This window comes from Scatophagus argus, chromosome 14, assembly GCF_020382885.2.
Source record: "Scatophagus argus isolate fScaArg1 chromosome 14, fScaArg1.pri, whole genome shotgun sequence".
NCBI lineage: Eukaryota > Metazoa > Chordata > Actinopteri > Scatophagidae > Scatophagus > Scatophagus argus.
The window spans coordinates 10,289,590-10,313,400 of record NC_058506.1 but is presented as its reverse complement, the minus strand read 5'-3'; the positions used below and the strand labels follow the sequence as shown (position 1 = coordinate 10,313,400).

General features: G+C 39.3%; 2 protein-coding genes across 2 annotated transcripts in view; one reads left to right on the top strand and one right to left on the bottom strand.

Annotated features, from left to right (window-relative positions):
* The first annotated feature begins 2,679 nt into the window (after positions 1 to 2,679).
* On the top strand, positions 2,680 to 5,052 carry si:dkey-251i10.1 (uncharacterized protein LOC100038774 homolog). The gene is made up of 4 exons (XM_046410766.1): positions 2,680 to 2,895; positions 3,754 to 4,240; positions 4,345 to 4,485; positions 4,626 to 5,052. The coding sequence occupies exons 1-4, from the start codon at positions 2,785 to 2,787 to the stop codon at positions 4,781 to 4,783; spliced, it is 897 nt and encodes a 298-aa protein (XP_046266722.1). The 5' UTR covers positions 2,680 to 2,784; the 3' UTR covers positions 4,784 to 5,052.
* A 2,886-nt stretch (positions 5,053 to 7,938) lies between these two features.
* Positions 7,939 to 23,811, bottom strand: part of zbtb20 (zinc finger and BTB domain containing 20) — a 34,088-nt gene continuing 18,215 nt past the window's right edge. Inside the window, exons 3-4 of the mRNA XM_046410765.1 lie at positions 22,090 to 23,622; positions 7,939 to 20,193 (exon numbers count right to left, since the gene is read on the bottom strand). Coding sequence (XP_046266721.1) covers positions 19,658 to 20,193; positions 22,090 to 23,602 — 2,049 coding nt within the window. The 5' untranslated portion in view covers positions 23,603 to 23,622 and the 3' untranslated portion in view covers positions 7,939 to 19,657. The remainder of the gene's footprint in view (positions 20,194 to 22,089; positions 23,623 to 23,811) is intronic.

The following is a 23,811-nucleotide window of genomic DNA, read 5'->3' as shown; positions in this document are numbered from 1 at the left end:
CAACAGAATTATCACTCATGCACTAACTGTTTGAGCTATTTCGTTGTGCTTTAAGGGCTGTTCAGAGGAAATTTCCACTGACTGAACATTAATGGCTTTGCCCTTGACACTGGGTTTATAACAATGCCTTTTGAACTCATACCCTTCAGCAACAATTTTCTTTTGAGCTGAACACATAGAAAGAGTAAGATCCTCGGTCGCCATTTATACCTGCGATTGAGGCACGTTTCTGCTCAAAAATGTTGGTTTGTTTTTCCCCACAGGTGCATTTATGTGTCCACTGAGCTGAACTTAAATGTGAATTAAATATGTTCCCTCCTCTGAATTGAGACCAGTCTGCAGCCCCACAGCCTTTTCCATTTGTATCAGCTCACAGCAGGACTGGGAGTGTGAAATCTTCACTTGTTCCACTGCTGCAGCTGGCCTGTGGGTGGAAAGGGTTGGTCCAGAGACAGGCAGTGAGAAATACTCACCTGTAACCCTGACTTGTTTTGTTTTGGGGTTTTTTGTATATTTATGTAAACGCACAGTTTCATTGTGCAGTTTGTGTCTGTGCATGTACAGATGCTGTGCAGCAAAAGGCTTCCATTCTCTGTGTTATTCCCTTTTAGTACAGGAACACAAAACTGCATTTGAGAGTTTAACACAACAGCTATATATTTTTTTGCTTGTGTTTTCTGAAGGAAACAAGAAAGAAACAAATCTTTCACGAAGGTCAACAACATATCAGCAGATTGGTTGCAGATTGGATTAGCTTTTCGAACTAACTCAACACTAGCATTTTGCAGATGTTTGAAACATTTCTCTGAAGTTTGCTAAATTACCTCATTTGTGGTGAAAAATACTGCACTAAAAAATAAGATTAAATAAAAGAGAACAAATGCAATTTAAAATTACAAAACTAAAAAATTAACAATTAGTGGATTAATTTACATATCCTGTTCAGTTGGATGCTCGAATGGCAGTTATAAATGCAAGTGGACAGTGACTGTCATTTAAACATCCAACAAAACAAGAACAACAAAGCAATATGTGTGATGATACAACAGTAACCATGGCAGCACAACAAGACCTTGCACTGCACTTAGACTGTCTGCTCTGGTTAATCTTAATAATATATTTATTTAAAAAAAAAATCAGAACGAGTTAGTGAATAATCTTTCACAACTTTCTTTCCAGTTTGTTCTCATGTAAGTCAGATTTTATTCGCAGTTATCTTGGTCTTCTCCTGCTCCAGCTTCAGATGTTGGTCTCTGGCAGGATTCCCCAGGGGGTCTCCGGCTGCATGGCATCACAACAGCTCCTCCCTTTTGTCAACCCTGTGCATTACACAGGTTACTGTGCAGATCCTAATAATGTGAGCATTAGCCTACCACTGTGGGGTAAATGTGTTTACTGTACAGCCAAGTGTTGTAATTAGAGCTGTCTTATCTGCGTTTGTCGACATATTCCTCCACACTAAACAGGGCTTGGCATGATAATCTATCAGTGAGGTCTTGGAGCAACAGCTGTCCCCATCTTAATGAGAAACATATTTTGCTTCCAGTTCTGTTGTTTGATGAGGAAAAAAAAACAAACAAACAAAAAAAAAACATAAAATACTGAGTTTCATAAACTGTCACAGGAACACATGATCCATTAGAGTGTGGTGTCCACGCTGAAATGCTGAGTGCAACAGGAAGTCAACGGTTTGTCATAACAGCTTTTTGGATGGAGTGTTGGTTTTATCCTAAGCTAAGTAAAGACGTGAAGTCTCTTGCCGCCCTCTAGTGGGCAACTTTGATCAAACCCATATTGTATGAATGGGGCTTTTATTTTGGAGCTTCGGCCTTCATCAGCTGCATTGTCGCCATTTAAGATACGCCGTGATACAAACTGTTTCTCGCCAAAAAAAACCCCATCATACAGGCAAAGCCTTATGGCAGGTGAGCTCGTCGACTAGCTCGTGCCCGCAGAGCAGGCGTAGACACGTGACAGTACAGCTCAAGAACTTTCTTCAAGGTTAAATCAAACACCTGACATTCAGTGACATCCAGGTTTTGCAAACAGCACCGACACTCAAATGCTATCTGACAAACGTGAGCAGCAGTAGAAAACAACAGTTCACATAATAGCCGAAGAGTTAGTTTTGGTTAGTTTTTTTTAAAATATATATATATATAAATATTAATTAATATGAATGCAAATCTCCAGAAGGAACCATACAATAAGTTGTCATGATATTTTCTAAAGGTTGCCACATTCTATGAGAGTTGCTTAACAATAGTTAATACGTAATTAATTGTTGTGGTGGATATGCGGCCTATGTGAAGTCCTTGAAAGAAAGCTCTCTACGACCCTATGACTTTCCTCAAGTATTATGTACAGCACGAGGCTACGACTGCCAAGCCATCTCCATTGGTCCATGGGTGTGAGTCTGCGCAGAGAACTACATAAGAACACAGTCCACACAGTAACTCCTCTGCTCTTCTGCCTAAATTTAGTGACTTCACGTGTATTTTGTAATGTCAGGATGTGTGAGATTTACTCTGGCTTGTGAGTACAGAAATGTACGCAAAGTGACGACATCACTACCGAGAGAGTTTCATTGGCGAAAGACCCCGTGACGTTCACGTTGCGACCAATACCAAATTCGCGTATAGTATCGCGATCGGTTGTGTTACATAAATCCCCAACGCGGCTATACAATCGGCCATTTCGTCGGTGCAGGCCATCAGCTGTAGAGGGCAGCGAGGCATATCGTGTGTACTGCTTATTTGAAAGGCACATCAAGAACATCGCACCATGAGTGAGACAGCTGTTTCATTCGCCAAGGATTTCTTGGCTGGTGGTATCTCTGCCGCTATCTCCAAAACAGCCGTCGCCCCAATCGAGAGAGTGAAGCTTCTCCTTCAGGTAAACTCCTTCCGGAAGGTTTGCGGTGTTAGCCGGTTAGCTTGTGTAATTTTGCTAGCTGCTATTGTAGTAAGTTAAGTACTTTTTTGTGCCGAATGATATCAATTAGCCACAGGCTCAGAGTTTTACCTATATCAGTAGCATGTGTTAATTTAAAATTCGTAAAAGTTTTGAGAGCGATGTGTTCGAGCTTATAAGGTCATCATGGGATGGGAAATGACCTACACGAGCTTGGCGGCTAATGTTAGCTTCACACGTTAACCTTAGCCGGCGTAGCTAACAAAGGACAAACGATTGTATTGGTTTGGGGACATTGTGTACAAATTTACGACATCAACCCTGGTGTACTTATAACTCTGTTATTTGACAGACAGTTAAACAAGACGGCAGATCAATTGTATTTTAACTTTAATTGTCAATTAAATCCTTACGGCAGCTCAAGTAGCTCTTAATGTTAGCTAAGTGAGATGGCTGTACGGAGGCCTGGGGACACTCATTCAGCCGGGTCAACAAGTTTTACATCCTTTTTCTGTGTAGACGACGTCGTCTATGCAAATTCTTACACTGACCCGTGCCCATCTTCTTAACTTGTGTTACAGTTGGGAATTTTTAGAAGATGTTGTGTCCCTTTTGTTAACAAAAGTGAAAGATGAACATGGCAGCCATTATCATTTAATTGCTAGTAAACATTGATAACTATGTTAAATTGCACTTGCAAGGAGTTTTTACAGCAACTTTTACAAGGTTAACGTGTACCAAGGTCATGACAAGGAGACTGTGTGATTGACATACTCAACAATTCAGTCAGACTCACCTATATTAAGCTGAACTGTATTTCTTTCTCTTTCTTCCTTACAGGTCCAGCATGCCAGCAAGCAGATCACGGCAGATAAGCAGTACAAGGGTATCATGGACTGTGTCGTCCGTATCCCCAAGGAGCAGGGATTCCTTTCCTTCTGGAGAGGTAATCTTGCCAATGTCATCAGATATTTCCCCACCCAGGCCCTCAACTTCGCCTTCAAGGACAAGTACAAGAAGATCTTCCTTGATGGCGTTGACAAGCGCACCCAGTTCTGGAGGTACTTCGCTGGAAACCTGGCCTCTGGTGGCGCTGCTGGAGCCACTTCTCTCTGTTTCGTGTACCCTCTTGATTTCGCCCGTACCCGTCTGGCTGCTGACGTGGGAAAGGCTGGACAAGAGAGAGAGTTCAGTGGTCTCGGAAACTGCCTGGTTAAGATCTTCAGGTCCGATGGCCTGAGAGGTCTGTACCAGGGCTTCAATGTGTCTGTGCAGGGCATCATCATCTACAGGGCTGCATACTTTGGTATCTACGACACGGCTAAGGGTACGTTCATTTTTCTCTTAAAACGCTGACGTACACTTGAACATTTGAAGCAGATAGATGACATTTTCTGGTTCTGTAACTTTGTTCCTTTTGTGTTTTTACAGGAATGCTTCCAGACCCCAAGAACACTCACATATTGGTGAGCTGGATGATCGCACAGACTGTCACAGCTGTTGCTGGCCTGACTTCATACCCCTTCGATACTGTCCGTCGACGTATGATGATGCAGTCAGGACGTAAAGGAGGTGTGTTTATTTTGATGGGAGCCCTAATGGTCCAGCTGATATGGCTGAATGGATGTTATGCATCTTTTTTTGAATTGTTGACTGTGTGTTTTGTTTCTGCCCACATTACCTAATATTGTCTCCTTTCTTGTCTCCCTCAGCTGATATCATGTACAGCGGAACCCTTGACTGCTGGCGCAAGATCGCGCGCGATGAGGGTGGCAAGGCTTTCTTCAAGGGAGCTTGGTCCAATGTGCTCAGAGGCATGGGCGGCGCCTTTGTGCTAGTGTTGTATGATGAGCTGAAGAAGGTCCTCTAATTCTTATTGTCACATCACTGTCCAATTTGGCTAAATGTAATAACTTTCCATTTCTATGGACTCTGCATTCTGCCTTATTTATGGGAACAAATTAGTGTCTCACCCCTAGCTGTGGGCAATGGCTGTATGTTGTGCATCTTTGATTTTAAACGTTCCACACCCTCTTTACCACCATCATTCCTGTTAAAGAAATCTGATACCTCCTCCTGTCATTCACTAGGTTTGTATGGTCCCAACTTGAATAAATCTATTCTGGGGAACAAACTAAACCACTGATGTCCACTGTCTTCTCTCAGTGCATGAGACGAACACTCACAGGATAATGAAATGCACGAAGTGGATTACACCCAACTGCTATATTTACTTGTGCTTATCTCTTCCTGAGCCTTCCTTGTATGGCTGCGGTCACTACAAGGATTGTAGAGTAGAACACCTTAGTGTGGCTCCTTTGAAATGGCTTGATGGGCTATTGACCAGTCAGTACCAGATACTGAATTTCATGGTTGTTAATTTTGGGTTTTAAAGTCGCTGACCTTTCGGGGGTTTTGGTTGTTTGTAGGATGCCTTTCAGAAGAAATCTGAATGACTGACTGAAAAATGCAGACTCAGTTACCGTCATAAACCGCAGCAAAATGTAGAGCACCTCTTGAGATAATTTTGTTGTATAATTAATTACATGTAGGAAGTTATTTTTTTAAAAAAAAAACTTGTCCATTTATGTTTCTCAGATACCAGAAACTATTCAAAAGTCCTAAAGTCTATTATTGGAAAAGGGGGGAAATAACCCTTAAGATAATGAAATGTGATATGGTACAGACACATTTCAAGATGGAGACTTTCAGTAGTCACTGCTAAATGAAGCATAAGAAACTCACAGACGCTTGACACGAGTTGTGTGTTGTGGGTTCATTTTAGACATGTTGGAACAAATATGAGTACAAGGTGTGACGTACCACTCAGTTTTGGCTGAATAAATACTTCCATCACTGGTCACATCAATCCAGATTTCACAGACCTGTATTTGAGTAACTTTATGCATGATAGTGTAAAAACCAATCTACCTTCAAGTAGTCTGATGTCAGGCAGATAAATAGGCTCTACATCACAGGGGATCTGTTTACTTGAACACAGAAGGCAGTTAGTGAAAGTTCATTGAAAAGTTTTCTCTTATCGTCAGGTGAAGGCGAGGACAGCGGGATGTTTTAGAGGTGACTCCACACGCAGGAGTTTTTGCTCCACCTTGGTTTTAATCCGCCATACTTGGCCTGTTATACTGAAAGCTGACAGCAGGGGGCCCCTGTAGCTAACAAATGTAAACCTCTCGCGTTCCCGTAGATCCTGCTCGTGCGCGACTGTCTGAGTCTGATTTATCTCCCTATCAGGGTATTGTGACAGAGTATTAAGTTGGCTGGATATGCCAAGCGAGCGAAGTACATTTCAAGAACACGTGTACACGTTACACCTAAATACTGTGAGTACTGCTGCCTTGCTAAGGAGTTAGTACCAGTTTAGACATGCTGATACATTTCAGGGTGTTGGGTATTTCATTAGCCTGCATTGTAAGTTACAGCACATTATAATGCAGTATATCACTGTCACAAACAAAGAGTAGTTGTGTAGCTTGAATAAATAAGCACATAGTTTGTCTGGATATTAAAGACAGGTTATTAAAGAATCATTTATATAATTTTGCTGTGTGTCCTAAATAAATTTAACTCAGTTTTATTGATTTGTGTCTAGCAGACTTTCCTCAAAGAGCATACAGAATGGCCTCAATGTATGATCAGGTAAAAACAATGTGATTAACTTTGCATACAATGAAAAATGTGTTAATTAGCCCCCCCCACCACACTTATTTTTCACTTATGTCAACAGTTTGGTTCTCGCCAATATATTATCTTGAAAGCTAAGAAAAATGTAACCAGGTTTGTGTGAAACAACCATCTTTTCTACTCAGACAAGCTCATTCTGAATTCATAAATACTTACAATTTATGTTATCAAATAAATCTTTTAAATTGATAGTTCAACACAAGCTGACTCCAGAATATGAATACAATGCAGGGCAGCCTCTTTTACCTCTTCCACCTCCATTTTCATTTTACACCCTAATTTTAAGGAACCATAGACTGGATAAGTATTTGATATTAAAAATTAAATTAAACATTGACAAGTTCTTAGCCTCGCTGACATTGAGGGATATTAATTTAATTTTTGTGCCCAGTCACACAACACTGTTCGAGGTGGTTATTATCTGAAATCACTTCCCTTTGAATCGCTATATGCATAATGAATTTGACTGAATGCATTTGTAGGAGTTAACAGTTCAGCTCTCTGTGGTTGGTTAATCTTGCAGCACACAGTCTGAACATGAGCGTCAATGAAAGCTAATACTGACGGTGTCCTGGTAGCTCTGACACAGTACGCATGCAGCAGGCTGATCAGAGTGTGAAAATAAATCATGTGTGGCCTCTTATAGCTGTGAGTAGTTGTGCACAGCACCTCGCAGCAGGACTAACCCCGGCTTTGGTTCCTGGAAAATCTTTTCTGTGCGGAGTTTACATGTTGGCTGTATCGTCTCCCTCCCACAGCCCAAACACTTGTGAGTGAAGTGGACTGCACTCTTGAATTGCCTGTACAGTAGGTGTGAAGTGAGGTGTGACTGTGATTGTTTATTAATCACTGTTAGATTTCTAATGGACTGGCAGCTTGTCCAGGGTGTTTCCTGCCTTCTGCCCAGTGCATTCTGGGAAACAATCCAGTCTGTTGTTCAGGATCTCGTCACGTCCAACTGTATTTGGAATCAACGCAGCAGCAGGCTAATATTATTTATGGGCTTCGTTTCCGCTAATATAGCTCATTTATTTGATTATATTTACTCCAAGAACGCTATCTGTCCGCCTGCCCATCTGTCTGTCTGCCCAGCTTTCTGTTTGTCTGTGTGTCTATCTATCTATCTGGTTTTACGTGTTCATTGGAAGTTAATTTGTCATTTTTGACGGGGCATTCATCTGAAGAGTCGTGTGGAAGTTTTATTGCACAAACTTTACCCTTTTAAGCCCTTCTATATATTTCTGGGCAACATATTCATGAAAAGACCCAGGAAAAAAAAAAAACACCAAGAGGATGCACAGAAAAATAACGCAGCAACAAGACTTTCTGTGAAGTACAGGAAAGTACTAGTTTTTATTCCTTCATAATCAAACTTCACAAACAGCTTGAACTTGTACAATACCTCAGAGAGTGAAAATTACAAAAAAAGTGCTGGTAACATTTACAAAAATCATCCTTACTTAGCAACAATCAGTTTATTCTTCCACACTTTTTTTAGTCTTTTGTATTAAGGCTTAATACTTCTGTATAAAGTATATGCAAGATAAGTCTTCACAGTTTTTCGAAAAAAGTCACAATATTATGTAACATAATGAAGCTTTTACGGCTATTTTCTTTATAATAACAAATACACATCACTGGTAAATATATGTGAAATACAGGGCTTATTGTAAAATGGCAAGTAATGATACTGTTTGCTGAGATAAATTGATTCCACACACTGTTATAGGAAAGTTTTGACATACCATTGCTATAACTGAAGGAGGAGGAAAAGAAAATGATAAGCATAAACACTTGGGAGATCGCCTCCAAACTTTGGCACATCCCATGAAACAATTTCACAAAATATGAGATTTATTGTTGAAATCATACATATGGAAGAAGAGCTAAACTGGCATAAAGTGAAAACATGCTGTGTAGTAAGGTGCTAAATCAGAGATATTACATTGCCAGCCTTTTTTTTTTTCCCCAACTTGGACTGACATGAATAAGGTGCATTTGTAAGACTCAAAGCATGTAGGTCTTTCTTAGATGTCAACAAAATGTATAATAAATATAAGTTTTCAAAAACAACCTAAATTAATTTGACCAATAGTCTTGAGGCGACCTCGTATACTCATGCATTCCCATGGATTCAGAGAAATGAATATCTCTACTGCAGATGTGTAACTCTAACTGTGGCATGTGAAAGTAAAAGCTGTATTGTATTGATGGTATGTGTTTTTTTTTTTTTCCTATTTTTAAAATAGTTTTTTTTTTTTAATTTTTTATTTTTAACTGTTGAAATTGTGACAAACTTGATGAGTAAGGAGATGGAATTGAAAACTGAATGTGAAACTAAGCCAAGATATATTCACAAGATCCTCTAAGCTGCACTGGTTTACAGGTCAACAGATGAGAGCTCTAGCCCTAGACTTACCAATTTCACCCTCATGCATACTGTACGGTTAAAGTGACGCAACAAGCTTGCTTAAATAGTCTACATCACAAAAGCAATTTGGTTTTAGTGCAAACACAATTGGCTGGCTTCAGCTTCTCAATAATAACAAGCTCACCAAGGAGATTACAAGAAGGCACATACTTATGCTTCCTCTAACACGCAACATATTTAGACAAACCGCAACATCTTTCAACAACACCACAAAGCGGTGAAAACAGGAAAGCTACTACATCCAGATAAAATGGTGACATGTTGCTGTTTGTGAATTATTGAAAAATTTACACTTATCCATCAACATAATAACGACGTTAAGATCAGTAATTACGCTTTTGTGAATGGCCTCACTGAAGAGGGATGACGTATGATGCATTTTGGTGGACACAGATTCTCTACATACGTGGCCAATGATGCTGTATTTCTATGACAAAAAGGTGCATTTGGAATTTTTTTTCTTCCTCTAAGAAGTATTTCGTTATTATCTCACATTAAAGCATTTTTTTTCCTTTTGTAACATCCCAGCCAAAAGCACTCAAAGTGACCAAATATGCAGAGAAAACGAGTGTTTTCAAAAGGAGAAGTGTGCACGACAGTGGACAGCTGGGGTTATCTTTTGGTATTTGTGTTAATCTTTCAAAATGGTCTCGGCTGTGTGATGAAGACAACTGACATTTTGGCTTGTGGGAAATGGTTCCATCCCTCATATATCCCGTCTCTCACGTCAGATCTGTAAGAGCTGCTTGATTTGTCCAAAACAATCACAGGAGGAAACAACAGTTTTAATGCCCCTCAAATCTGGACACTAATACTCAGGGTACTGCTGGGTTAAAAAAATAAAACTGCTACGAACGTGTAGATGTCATGTGCATTTAATAAGGTGACCGATTGTGTACCTTTTAATACAAAAAAAACAAATCAAAACATGTCAAATATCACCATTTACTCAGCATTGCCACTGTGGACGACAACCGTCACATACTATGGTTCGAAAATGTGTTGTGAATTATATTGCTTTTGATAGAAGAAGACCAAAACAAGTCTAGTGCAAATCTCTTTTCTGGTTTGAGAAGTGGTGGTGGGTGTAATGAGACTCAAATGTCATGTCTGCTCTACCATTGCAAGAACACACCAGGTGATTTTTGATAACTGGATAGCTGTCAAGTGGTATCCCTTCATCATTTTTCTGAATATTTATGAGAGCACTCTTTCTTTTTCAGCTAAGAAAAAAAAACCCTCTCTATATGTCACCAGTCGATTCCATGCAAGAATTTGGAAGGAAAACTCGGATAAATATTTTCTGTTATATATAACCCATCACCCAACGAGGGCAATTAACCAGCACAAAGTTAATGTCTTAACTTCTTACATCTAAATGAGTCCTATTCTGAGCGGGAGGATGGCGGCTCTGTTGTCACCCTCCCCTGTACAGCTGGGAGGATGTGCTTTGTCTGTCAGCTCACATCTGTGCTAACGGGTGTCGTCTGTGCAGTTAGGTCTGTCAAATACATCTCTCAACTTGGAAATGTTGGAAAACTCACTCCAGTCCAGTGTTTGACAAATCATATTATAAAAACGTCCTTGCACATACATTAAAAAAAAAAAAAAACTTTATCCCCTATTTCAAAACAGCAGTCAAAACATTTCAAACAAGCTTGTTTCATAACAATAATAATAATAATAATAAAATACAAACCAACTTGGAGCATAAATTATCAAAAACAAACTGAAAACACATTACTGCAGCATATATTTCAGGGTTGCTTAGTTGTGATGTTAACTACCTTTACTACAACAGCTCCACTTCTGCCATGTTCATAACTATAAAGGAGTATTTTTAGAGAAATAATAAAATAGCAAGCTAATGTAGGCCAAAAAGAGCCTAACAAAATATACACATAATTATAAGCACATCTTATAGTTCAACTCAAGTGCACGTTTACAAAAGCATCTACATACAAGATATGGCAGCAAAAAGCCTGAAAGCCAGATGAAAAAAAATATGACCTAAGCTGCTTTGATTAGGACACATGTAATTTCTGATTTGTCATGTCAATATTCGAGAAATTCTGTCTTCAGCCCAGGTACAAAACATTGCCCGAATTACAGTAATTAAATTTCCTATTTTGAACACACAGGATGAAAAATGTACAGCAGATTCAGCTAAACTTAGACCTTACAGTAATAAAATTTTGCCAAATGGTTTACATTCCTCTTGCAGATGACATGTATTGTTCTTACAAAAATATATCATTTCGTAATCACTTTCATAAATATTTGCTCCACATTGTGATATTTAAATTCATGTTACAGTTTGGTTTGGATTAATTTTCATCGTGTAGTGATGGCTGGCTCCTTTTCTGTCAGTGAACATGAACGAGTGTAATATTTGCTTGGAGATCATGAGCGGCTCGGCTGGATTTGACTTGCCGAGACTGAAAGTTGTGTACTGTTATTCTCTTTCCCCCCTTTTTTTTGGCTTAATAAACAACCTACAAATATGTGCAAACTTAACATCTTGGTCCATCTCAAGTATAAATGGCTGAATGTACTTAAAACCACAATGTCAGATTAGTATTTCAGGGACAGTCTTAAAATATTAGACATGCCGATATTTGAAGAAAACTGATTAAAAAAACTATTTAGATGTAATCCAATGTGAAGGTGAACAGGTCTACACTGATTGGCTAAATGTGTGTATAAAAGACATAACCAATGATTGTTGAGTATCATGTTTTGTCAGAGGAACAATGCAATGTTTACACAATCTTATACATGAATTAACATGCGATAGTTTACATCACAGCTACTGTGTCAGATTCATTTTTACGTTTTGTTGCATTTCTTATAAAAAAAATCTATTTTGGTCTACAATAGGCAAATTAACACAACCACAAAACTATTAACAACTGATCAAGAGACAAAACATGGATGCATTTTCACAAGCACCCTGCAATGAGAAGAAAAACAAAGAAAAAAAAAATTAAAACAACTGTAGCACTCGAGCCCAATCGTAGGAACCCCACACACATAGAAAAGAAATTTTATTTTCTCCATTAAACTTAAATTATCTTAACCCTTCTTTGGTTTGTGAAAACAAACATTGTCTAGTACAGTTTTTTCCCCTATTGTTTTACAAATTACCACCACCAGTCCCTCGTGGAACATTACGTTGCTAAAAAAGATGTTTAATCTAAGCCTGTGTGTGCCCTTGTGGCAGACTACGTGCTGGCTGAGACAGTGACCAAGATCATGGTGAGGAAGAGCTTCTCTTTCTTTTCTTTCCTTTTTTTTTTTTTTTTTTAATTTTACACCTCTGCACTATAAAAAGAGAGACCTACGTAGAGAAACAGAGTGACAGCATAGTGCATGTTGTCTATAGAACCAGTCCACACAAGCGTAAGCTGAGCTCAAAGCTTATGAGGTTTGTGATCTCGTGGCAAAATTTGAATAAACATCTAGATGAGATTTTTTTTAAAAAAACACTTATTTGAGGAAACCCTTTTTTTTTTAAACTAAACTTTGATGTCATGGGCAGTGTTTGCTACTACATAATCAAATATCCAACAGGTCTGTAAAACACTTAAGTACTGGAAATCCTCCTTAATGTTAGGTTAGTTAAGTGTGGAAACTGAATGCCAGACTAGGAGTTGGAATGTTCTGGTCTTGAACAGGAATGCATGTTTTTAGTCAAGCTGCTGCAAACTTTTTAAACTAATCGAGCTGGACTAAGCCAAAAAAGACTATGGCGAATAAGAACACAAAGAGGCTCAGTAGTCTTCAGAGGCAAAATCACGCCCAAGTCTCCTCACCACTGTGAAAAAAAAAGAAGCCTTTTATCGAGGGACACTCAAAATATAGTTGTTATATGTGTTCCATCAAAAACAAAGTACCCCCCTGCAGGAAAAAGCTGTGTAGACAGGACTGCATGCTTCATTTGGACTGATGGTAGTTACCTGATGATGACGTTTTATTAAAAACCTCATCAGGGTAGTGTACTAACTGCATGTTCGGAGAAAGTAATAATATAATCTAGATGTTACTGTAGCTTAGTTTAGCTGTGTTGTACTTTAAATCTGAACAGCTGCTTCACTGTGCTGTGTGTGTGTCTCTGTGTGTGTGTGTGAAGCTCGAAATCAAAACAGAATCTGAATATTTGACTGTAAAAATCTGAACAGATGCTGTCTGTGTGTGTCATAGTGCGACGGTTGGATGACAGGGACTAGCTATATCACATTGCCTATATTATTAATGCTTCATTTTAACATTAAATGTATATGAAACTAAGCCTTGCACATGTGCATTTGTTCATCATAGCTGTTTTCTCCTATTTTATTGAAAACTATGTATAATGGAGGATTTAAAGATTCAAAATACAGACAATCACTTCCTTTTGGTATGGTTTTATAGAAATTTCTTTAAATTACTTTTATTTTCCGTTTTGCTGCTTGGTTCTCACATCTAACTTAACAACAGTGGCATAATTAAAAAAGTGTCCTTTTTCACTCTCCTAAATCTGGCACAGTAACTAGGCTGGAGAAGGTTAGAGAGAAAACTGTGGTAATTAGTCCACAGGGGACTGAATAATACGCCATCCCAAAACCTTTTATCTCACAGCCGCTCAGTCCTGAAACTTGATTTATGGTTTTTATTCTACTATATTTTCATTTTGGTTTCATTTTCATGTTGTTAAACCAACTACCTAAAGACTTTTGAATGTGTGTGTGTGTGTGTGTGTGTGTGTGTCTTCTCTCTGTTGCCAAAACTTTCAATCTGTAATTTCATTTTGCCTCCAAGTAGCGGTTATAAATATCTACTTTGAGTCTAACGTTTAATGACCAGCTTCTTTTTTCACGTTGCTCGCTGCTTGCCCTTTACAATTTCAAGCTGTACGTAAACAACAAAGCTGTTAGATAAGATAAAACTTTAATAATTGTTGTGGGGAAATTGGCCATTGGCTGGCATATGGAAAGGCCTGCTATCAAGGTCAAAGGACAAGTGGGTGTACTTTGAAAAGTAAACTATGAGGGCAGCTGCCAGTTTCTACAACCTGCAAACTATTTCTGATTCATTTGCAGCAGGTGCCAGTGGAGGTAACCATTGCCATGCTTATAGACACTGTTATAATCTGAAGAATGTAAATATTTACCAACAAGATTAAATCCAATTTTTCATTCATTATGGCAGGCAACGAGTTAACCTTGACTCCTTCCAGTTGACGTGTGGCTCCCTCTGCTGTTCTCAAAGTGCCACTGTCCTTTTCCCCCCTCCAAACATACAGTACGGTATATGGCTTGTTTGTAACTGGCAAAAACTGGGAAAACAAAAAAACAAAAAGCAAAAAACTGGCATGTGTAAAATGCCAAACAGCAATGAGAGAGCAAGAGAGAGAGCAACCTGAAAGAAGAGAAAAGTCATTAAATTTTATGATTTCTTTCGTTTTTTTTTTTTCAAGTACCATCTGAACCTACTCAAACTACATTTGAACAAACTATACTTTACTTAGATGATAAAACATCAAAACGTGATTGCATTTTATATCTTTGAATCCTCCAAACTGTATAAATGTAAGATAAAAAATAAAACTTGCAGATGTAACCTTTACTGTATATGTATAGAACATTTCAGGTATTTTAAAGGGTTCTCTTAGGATGCACTCACAACCACCAGGTCTTAGCAGTAATAGCATAAATAGTATATTTTTATAGACCATTGTGTATATACTGTATCTGTGCAATGTAGGAGAGAAAAACTATGAATATTCTGTATAGTTGCTGTATGTACTGATAGGCACTTGATAGGCATATTCCCTATATCCCACAAGGTACTGTATACTCTAGCTGCAATTATGTCTTTATCAAACTATCTTCATCTGTGTGGAGATGGTGATACTTAAATATATATAGTATATTTGTAAGAAGTCATCTATTTCACTCTTATGTGTACTGTAGAAGGCCAGAGAAAATGCAGTTATGTATTATCTGAGTGGTTTCATGTGTTTTCTGTATTCTACTCTTTGTGACTTTATTCAAGCTTAAATAATAATAAAAAAAAAAATCTGACTTAAAATGTGTGGAGACAGACTGAAAGACAAACAGGAAGACAGACACATGCTTACCAGAATAAAATGAAACCTGCTCCTGACTGAACACGACCCTCACGATTACTCTCTTCCATTTCCTTGTTTTCATCTCGATGCAAAGCATATAAGCATATAATATATTACACTGTGACATATGACTCAATAACTGACTACCCTTAATCCAGTTGTGTGAAGCTATGTATGAATAATCAACACCACTATGATCACCATAAAAAAAGTAGGAGGAAGCCTGAAATAAAGAAGTATAACGATGAATTAAACATACTGCAAGAAGGACAACAATGTACTGTAGACCCTGTGTCTCTACACTAAGATAAACAAAACATGAACAGTAATATATCTGAAACACAATACAAACAGCTGCAGGCTCAATGCTATTATCTACTTTTCAATATGTTTTGTTCTGGAAAATATGCGAACACTTTGCAAACATAAAGCCTATACTCTTTTTTTTTTCAAACTAACATCTAGAAGAAGCACGATTGAGATAAGGACTTATTTTCTGGATAATGTTGCAACTTTTCAACAATTTCTCAACCAACTTTTTGCAACACAGAGAAAAGAGAATTAAGCACCACCACGAGTAGCTGAAGCAGTTTAAGGAATATATAACTATGGACAGTGAAGAGCATGTGATGCTTATGCAAGAAGGGCAAAGGGCCGGGGGAGGGGGAGGGGGGGAGGCGGAGGGGGGAGGGTGGGGGCTGTAGCACGTTATGACACCCTGGAGAAAAAGTTCCTCCCCTTCCAAGCCTGGTCTGCTATCAAACACCTTATGATACAAGAAGTCAACTGACAAATGGGATGAGTTATTAGCCCTCATCCAGATAACGTTGTGACTGGCTACTTTTGTTATTCCAAAAAAAGATAAGAGAAACAATTGATAGTGTAATTCTGAAATCAAATATTTCAAAAAACCAACATCGAGCTACTTAACCTACTATTTAGACCAATGATACCACAAAGCTGGTTGTACTCATCTAGCTACAGTCAATAGTGCATTTGATATACTGTATGTGTTTACACAAAATATGTAAAATTTAGGTGCCATGAAGGAATGCTAGATTACTGAATACATACATTACACTGAAACAATTCAATTAATGTCTCTGCCTTTGAAAGAAGTGATGATGTTCGTTTGGCAGTGTTTAACTCGGTACTGAACGGACGACAAACACCAACATCATGAGCTGTGTGCCATATATGTGGCAGTACTGTTGGAAAGAGATCTCGGCAGTTGCTTACATATTCTATTTAGTGCATTGTCTGTTAAGGCATGAGATTACCCTCCACGTGCTGTGTAGAGACAAATATAGCACTAGCATGCAGCAATATTGCCATCCTGGCAACAACAGCTACAAACAGGAACAGTACAATTTAGGCTTATATGCACACAATAGGAAACAGGCCCAATCAAATGTTAAATAATGTGCTACTTTTACTGTGGACTAGCCTTGCGCTTTTTTCAGTGTATTTCTAATGTGGGGATCAATATTTTCCTTTTTCTTTCAGCTGAGGAAAAACCAGGATACAGAATCTCTCTAGGTCTCACATGTTCGTGACTTGACTTGACTTCAACCGACTCCACAGGAAATCTATTAGCAGTCCTATGAAGTGTAGCATCAAAATGCTGGAAATGTTTTCTCCAAACAGTACGATGAAGTGAACAGGACTTCACCTCAGCTTCAATCGAATCTCACAACAAATCTCACAGGTGCCACGTTTGCCCAAAACGCTTAGAGAGCTGCTTCTCATAGTACCAGTTTGCATATTGCTAAGGAAGCCCTACAGTTCAGATATTCCACTTATCAACAGTTTGATTAGGCTATATACCACACACAGACACCCACAGACATACAAACACTAAGGAAGGGACACGACTGTGTACAACTGACAGACAGATATCAAAGAAGCTGCACTCCATCACCTCCCAACACCTTTAAACCCACAGAATATTGTTCTAGGACACACATATCATTTATGTTACACACACACACATACATTATAAATGTATTGTTATTATTATTAATAATATTATAATAGTTATTATTATTACCTCCGCCAACGGAGTTGGGTGGGAGCTGTGTTTATTATTACTGTTGTTTCAGTGTTAACCTTGTTTGGCTTGAATGTTCTCGTAGGAAAATTCTGTTTGAAAAGAAATGCAATTGAATAACTGTTTAAGGGAGCTGACTCCATAAAAAAATGAATTAAAATGTTAAAACATAGATGAGCACATGTAATGATACAAATTTAAATCAAAATAAATGCTTGCATCGATGCGGCACGAGTATATACTGTAGGTAAGTGCAAGCAATAACAAAAGCCAAGAACTGCTGAATTACTTAATGAAGAAATTGAAACAAAGCTATTCTATAACATGTGAACTCTACAACCAAATGTTAGATTTTTTTTTAAAAAAAATCCTCTTTTCTAAAACTATAATATCTCTGTTAACAGTAGTGCACTTATTGGTTTAAGCAGTGCAACATATATGCAAGAAAATAATGCAGTCCACTTATCAAGATTTAAAAAATGTTTTTTTTTCCTTTGAAATTGAATAAAAGAAAATCATAGAAGTTCATTTAAGGAAAAATGATTAAATATTAAGCACAGGCATTTTAAGAAAATGTGCAAAGTAGCACTTTGTTTTCTTGAATCTACAGCAAGTCTTTTTAAGACCTGCTGTACGCAGTTATTCTTTCAACAACACAACTACGAAAGTGTTTGCTCACATAAATGAACAAATCCTTCAGATTGCAGTTGCAGGCAATTGCATGTGTGTGTGTGTGTCCTATTTTGAGTAGAAAGCAATTACAAAACAATTCAAATATCAGAAATGAGCCTTAAGTGATGTGATGCATGGATGACAACTTGCGCACACTAGCTTCCTAATCTATTCTGTACATGCTGTGTTTAGGTTTTTCAGATAAATCAGGAATGTTTACTATTGTCTAGAAAGTCCATCTGCAACTTGTGGTATATCACGAAACAGTGTGATTTCGATGGAGCTACTTGTTTTGCTTTGAAACTTTATTTCCTTTCAGAACGTTGCATGCAATTTGAGCCTTCAGGGAGAGCCAATACATAAAGAGTAATGCATTTAGCTCCCACTCGCTGAAGTAGCTTTGCAATGTACTGAAGTGGTTATACGGGGGTTCTAGGATAAGGATGCCATTTATTTCCAATTCAAATTTGTTACAAATCAAATTACTCCCTCTTTAACACTGTTCCAATCAACAACCAGAGCCTAACCCCCCCACCCACCCTGTCCTCCAACCCCAATATTATAATACGTCGTCATCAAATTAAAACCATGTAGGCTTCTCAATAACAACAATGGTTAAAGTGACAGATCCTTTTTTAATCTAAGACCCATAACAGTCAGGTGCAAGTTGAGGAGCAGCAATTATGAAGGAGAGAGTTTAGTCGCATATGCCAGTCTGCCATAACTGTGAATGTGAAAGGCTAAAAGAAAAGAAAAAAGAAAAAAGAAATTCATCAGCAAAAGAATCTTTCTTTTTTTCTTATGTTTTGAAATGGAAGAGGTTTACTAGCCTTAACAGTCTTTTAAGATATTAGTGGCAGTGTATGCAAATGAGTTAAACTCCAAACTTCAGAAAAAAAGAAACATATTTTTGCTCAAATACTGTCTCGTCAACACACCCTAATTTAGTAAACGTAATGTTAACCATCAAAAATGCATGGACAACAATTACAAAACATATGAGAAATATTTGTCCCTGTCACCACCGACAGCAAGTTACATTTCAGAAAAGTGATTGAAATTGGTACCTTGACAACAGCTGTATTATAATCCCTTAATACCATTAGGAATAAATAAAACCAAGTGTCAAATTAACTACTCTCCTTTTTTTTATTTTACATAAGAAGGCAATCTTGTGACCATCAGTATTTTTAGAGGGAGTATGTAGCCCAACCCCAGATGATTTTTTTGTTATTGTTGTTGTAAATTATACCACAGTAAGCTTGGACATCTATAGTTTCCAAACTGGTCAGTATGGGTTCACAACTGCCATGTTTTATGTTTCATGGCAATGTACACACACACACACACACACACACACACACACACACACACACAAGGGACAAACAGGGACACATGCAAATACACAAACGCTCAAAACATATATGCACATGTATAATCATTCAGACATATCTACGCTAAAGGTGTGTTTGTGTGTATGTGTTTCTTTCGTAGGCCTTTCGGTAGTGTTCAACACATAAATCAGTATTTTAGGAAAGCATACATTTAGAGGCCTGTAGTTAGGATCCATCCAGTAGATCAATATCAAACTACTAAGCCTTAAGGCCACCATCTTTTTTTTCTTTTAGAATAACAGAAAAAAAAAAATCTTTTTTTTTTTGGGAAACTTAATGTGCCAGTGTCTATACTCATTACTCTTCATACCTCAAAACAAGAAAAGGAAATCTAGTGCCATTTTATTTGTCATTCTTTTTGAAAGAAGTTTATCTATTAGTACTTATCCATCGGAGACATGCATTCGCATGTGGTCATTGAAGTGCTCCATTTGGTCGAACTTGGCAGGGCAGACGGAGCACACGTAGGTGGTCCCTTCTTGGCAGCTCGCTTCTGCGGCTACACCCACTCCTGTTCCAACCCCAGCCCCTACTCCAGCACCTCCGCTCACTGGCATGGCGAGGGCCACCACTCCAGCTCCAGGCTCAGGGACAGCCATAGGGATGGGGATGGAGACTGGGCCCGGGGTACCTGCGCTCCCCGACAGGCCTGTGATGCCACTGCCTGTGCTGTGCAGGGCCATGTGCCTCTCCAGCAGGGTCTTGTGTGAGAACTTCTTCTTGCAGATGTAGCACTCATAGGACTTCTCTCCACGGTGCAGCCGCATGTGGACATTGAGAGAGCTCTTCTGGGTGAAACGCTTGTTGCAGATGCTGCACTGGTAAGCCCGCACCCCTGTGTGTGTCACCATGTGTTTGATTAAGTAATCCTTCAGGGAGAACGAGCGCCAGCAGATGCTGCACTGATGAGGCTTCTCACCTGGATGTGCATGCAAGACAAAAGCATTAAGGAAACAAAAAGAAGAGATACATTATGAGGATTATTAGATTTACAAATGTACAAGAACTTATGCAGCAACACTGCACGCCTGAAGCCAGCAGTGTTACTTTTCCAGAACAGCAACACACCTCAGGCTGTAATTATTCAAACATGTATTAGCTTTTGTTGTGGTGCTGATTTCACTATGTGTTTTGTACTACAGCTTTGTGTGAAAAGGGTTCTTATCGTGCATCAGTTATTACAATTTGACAGACTTTACAGACATAGACAGGTGGAGGTATGAGGGAAAATGTGAAAAACATACTCTTATGTTACTTCCCGTACAAAGACCAAACAAATAAATTATCAACATATTTTCCTATTTTTTCCAGTTTGAGATATAAGCTCATTTTACTTAAGTTTCTCAGCTGACATTACGGGCTGTAAAATATTTACATATTAATAATTACGTGAAACTAACCAGTGGAGCGACAACACTGCGAATGGGCAACTCATATCATACAAGTTAATGAAGTCCTGTGTATCGACTGTTAGTGCTGCACTGAGCGAAATAATGTGCAGCTATCTGCTGTTTATTTACTGGAGCCACTAATTTAGATTTTATCACTTTTTTTTATTTGACCTGCTTCACAGGTGGCTCACAAGAGGTCTTGCTCCTCTATGGGGTCAGCACATTTGCAGTACAGACTCATATAACTAAAAAGCTTTTGTCTCTGATTTTTCATAGCAGTCAGTGACATTTTACCTCTACTGCACGTGTGTATCATGCAAGAGTACCAGTGTGTACTCTGTTTTTGCTGGTTTGTGTGTATTGCACAAATTCATATTTTTATGAACTCTTCTGTAATCACTGTATGGAGGTTTATTTCAGCCTCAGCCAGTTTTGCTTTGAGCAGCAATATCTGCCAAAATACCTCTTGATTATCTTTTTATTCTTTACTAGAATAAAAACAATTTATGTTGTACATGTATTAGATGTGTGTTAATCTCATAGGGACAGCAAAACAATATTATGCTAAATCATACTGACACCCTGTTAGTTTTGAATAATATTTTTTACAAGGCTGAGTAAGTGTAATCCGTCATTAGCAGCCATAGGATGCTCAGATCCCCTCTGTGTGTGTGAGCGAGCAGTGACGCTCCCTCTCAATATGTCGTCGCTCTGCTCCACACAATTGTTTGAGTAAAATTTGGTTTGAAATAGCATCCGCAGGTGGTTCTGGTCGAGCACTGGACTCTAATGAATAATAATGGATATATGAGTAGGCAGTGAGGTCATCTAATTATAAGATATCTAATTCTTTCTTTCTGTAATGATGATTTCTGCAGTTTCTGATTGATAAGGCTGTCAATGCTGGAAGAAAGCGGTGCACAGTGTAATGCTGTGCTACATGAACAATCAGTCAATCAGATACAAATAACATGAGGCAACTGTGACCTCATGAATGTCATTTTGAGGCTTCCAGTATAAAAACACAAATAACATGCTAACACCATACAATGCAGTGTATGTTTTATCTTCATAGTGTAATGTTTTACTGATAGTATTTGTGAAATAATAATATGCTAATTTGGATGAGGAGGAAAAGATAAAGATGGGCATTGATCCAATTTAACAAAGTAAAAAAAATGTATATATATATATATCACACACATACATATATATTATTAACATCACATCTTCTTAAAGTGTTCATATCATAATTAGAGGAACACCTTTGATGCCTACCAACCAGAAACATTTTTATAGTATTTCTGGGGTACACAAGTACAGCTACTGCCTACATTAACTGTGCCTAATATCACCACTTTACTGAGCTTGCTGGCTTGAAAAAATCTTCACTACAAATAAGACATTTTGACTTTTTGACTTACCAGTGTGGACAAACATGTGTTTGACGTAGTTCTGTTTAGCAGTAAAGGTTTTACTGCAGAGAGTGCATTCATAGGGCTTCTTTTCCCCTGAACCAACTCCTCCTGCAGCCTGTTGCTGCTGAGCTGGCGCTTGCTGTACCGACATGGGGTTCGGGAATGATGGCATTGCAGGGGGCGGCACTGCCACAAACTGGGGTTGCTGCTGGCCAGTAAGGTAAAGGTAAGACTTGTTGTCTCTAGGCGGCTGTGTAGGAAAGAGTGTGGGCAGGAAGGTGCTTCCAGCAGTGCCCATCACTTGGGAATTGCTGGTCACGGTGAGCGGCATCCTCAGATTGCTGGTGTGTGATTCTGTCGGGCGCATGAAGTGCGGGGCACTTGGCAGGGACTGGGACATGACTGAGTTTGGCAGGGGTTGCATCATGCTACTGTCACTAGTGCTGTGGGACGTGTCCCCGTCCTCTGCCTCTTGCACTTGCTCTGGTGACGAGTCATTGACCTCTATATGCACTGGACCTCCTTCACCTTGCTGCCCCTCCCCGCTCACGTCTCGTCCAAAGCCCAGGTACGGCTGCTGCTCCACAGCATCTGGCTCGGTGCTGATGGAGGAGCTCACCCCTGAGTCAAAACTCTCAACCTTGGATTCACTTTCTACACCTTCAGCATGGTCGGTGTCGTCTGGGCAGTCCCCCAAATTATCGTAGCAGCTGAACTCATCTTCAACCTCCTGCTTTATGTGCATCCCTGCTGTTTGTATGCGTACCGGTCGGGGCTGCTTGCGGCAGTGGGTGGACTCTGCTGTGGAGATGAAGCGATCGACCTGCTGCGATCTCTCCTGGATGCGGTTCATCCAGGGCGGATCTTGGGACTGGTGGTCCTTCTGAGTGCTGAGATTCGGATCGTAATTTGACGTCAGAGGGTTAATGAACAAGGAGCGCTCACGGGTGCCATTCTGCAGAGAGAGGCCAGGGTAGGAGTAGAGTGATGTATAAGCACGATCCATGCTTTGCTGTGATGTTGCTTGCATATAACCTGACTCTGCATCGCTGCTGGGCCCAGAAGTGCCAGACTCTGGCGTGCCACGGGGTGTTTCCTGACCAGAGTCTCCTGGTATGACAGGGAACCCCCCCGGCCCAGCCAGGCCCACATTCTGGGACACAATGCGGGTACACTCATCAATGACGGTCTTGATCTGTAGGATGCTGGCAGCAGTAAGGATCTGCAGGGCCTCTGACTGAGAAACCCGCAGAATCCCACTGTACATAAAGTCAATCAGCTTTTGGATGGATTGCACTGAGACCACAGAAGGGATCTCAATGTCGCTGTAGCCCAACAGCAGCTTGTCCTGAAAGAAGGGGCTTCCAGCAGCCAGGACACACCGGTGAGCTCGCAGCATACTTCCATGGATCCGAACAGTCACGTCACAGAAGTGCCCACGGTTGCGCTGCTCATTGAGGGTCTCAAGTACAGAATTGCTGAAGTTGTGGAGATTGATGTTATGAATGCGCTCGGTCATCCCCTTGCAACTGATGTCACCTGAAAACAGGAAGCAACACATGTGATTTGGTAACTTTGACAGGCAGTCACCACATTATTCAGCTGGATTAAACACGAGTAGAGGGTGAAGAATTTCAAGAAAACGGCATGTTTTTATGGTTTCCTTTCACATATGACAAATTACACTTGCATTATATATATATCTATATTATAGATATAAAAGAAGTA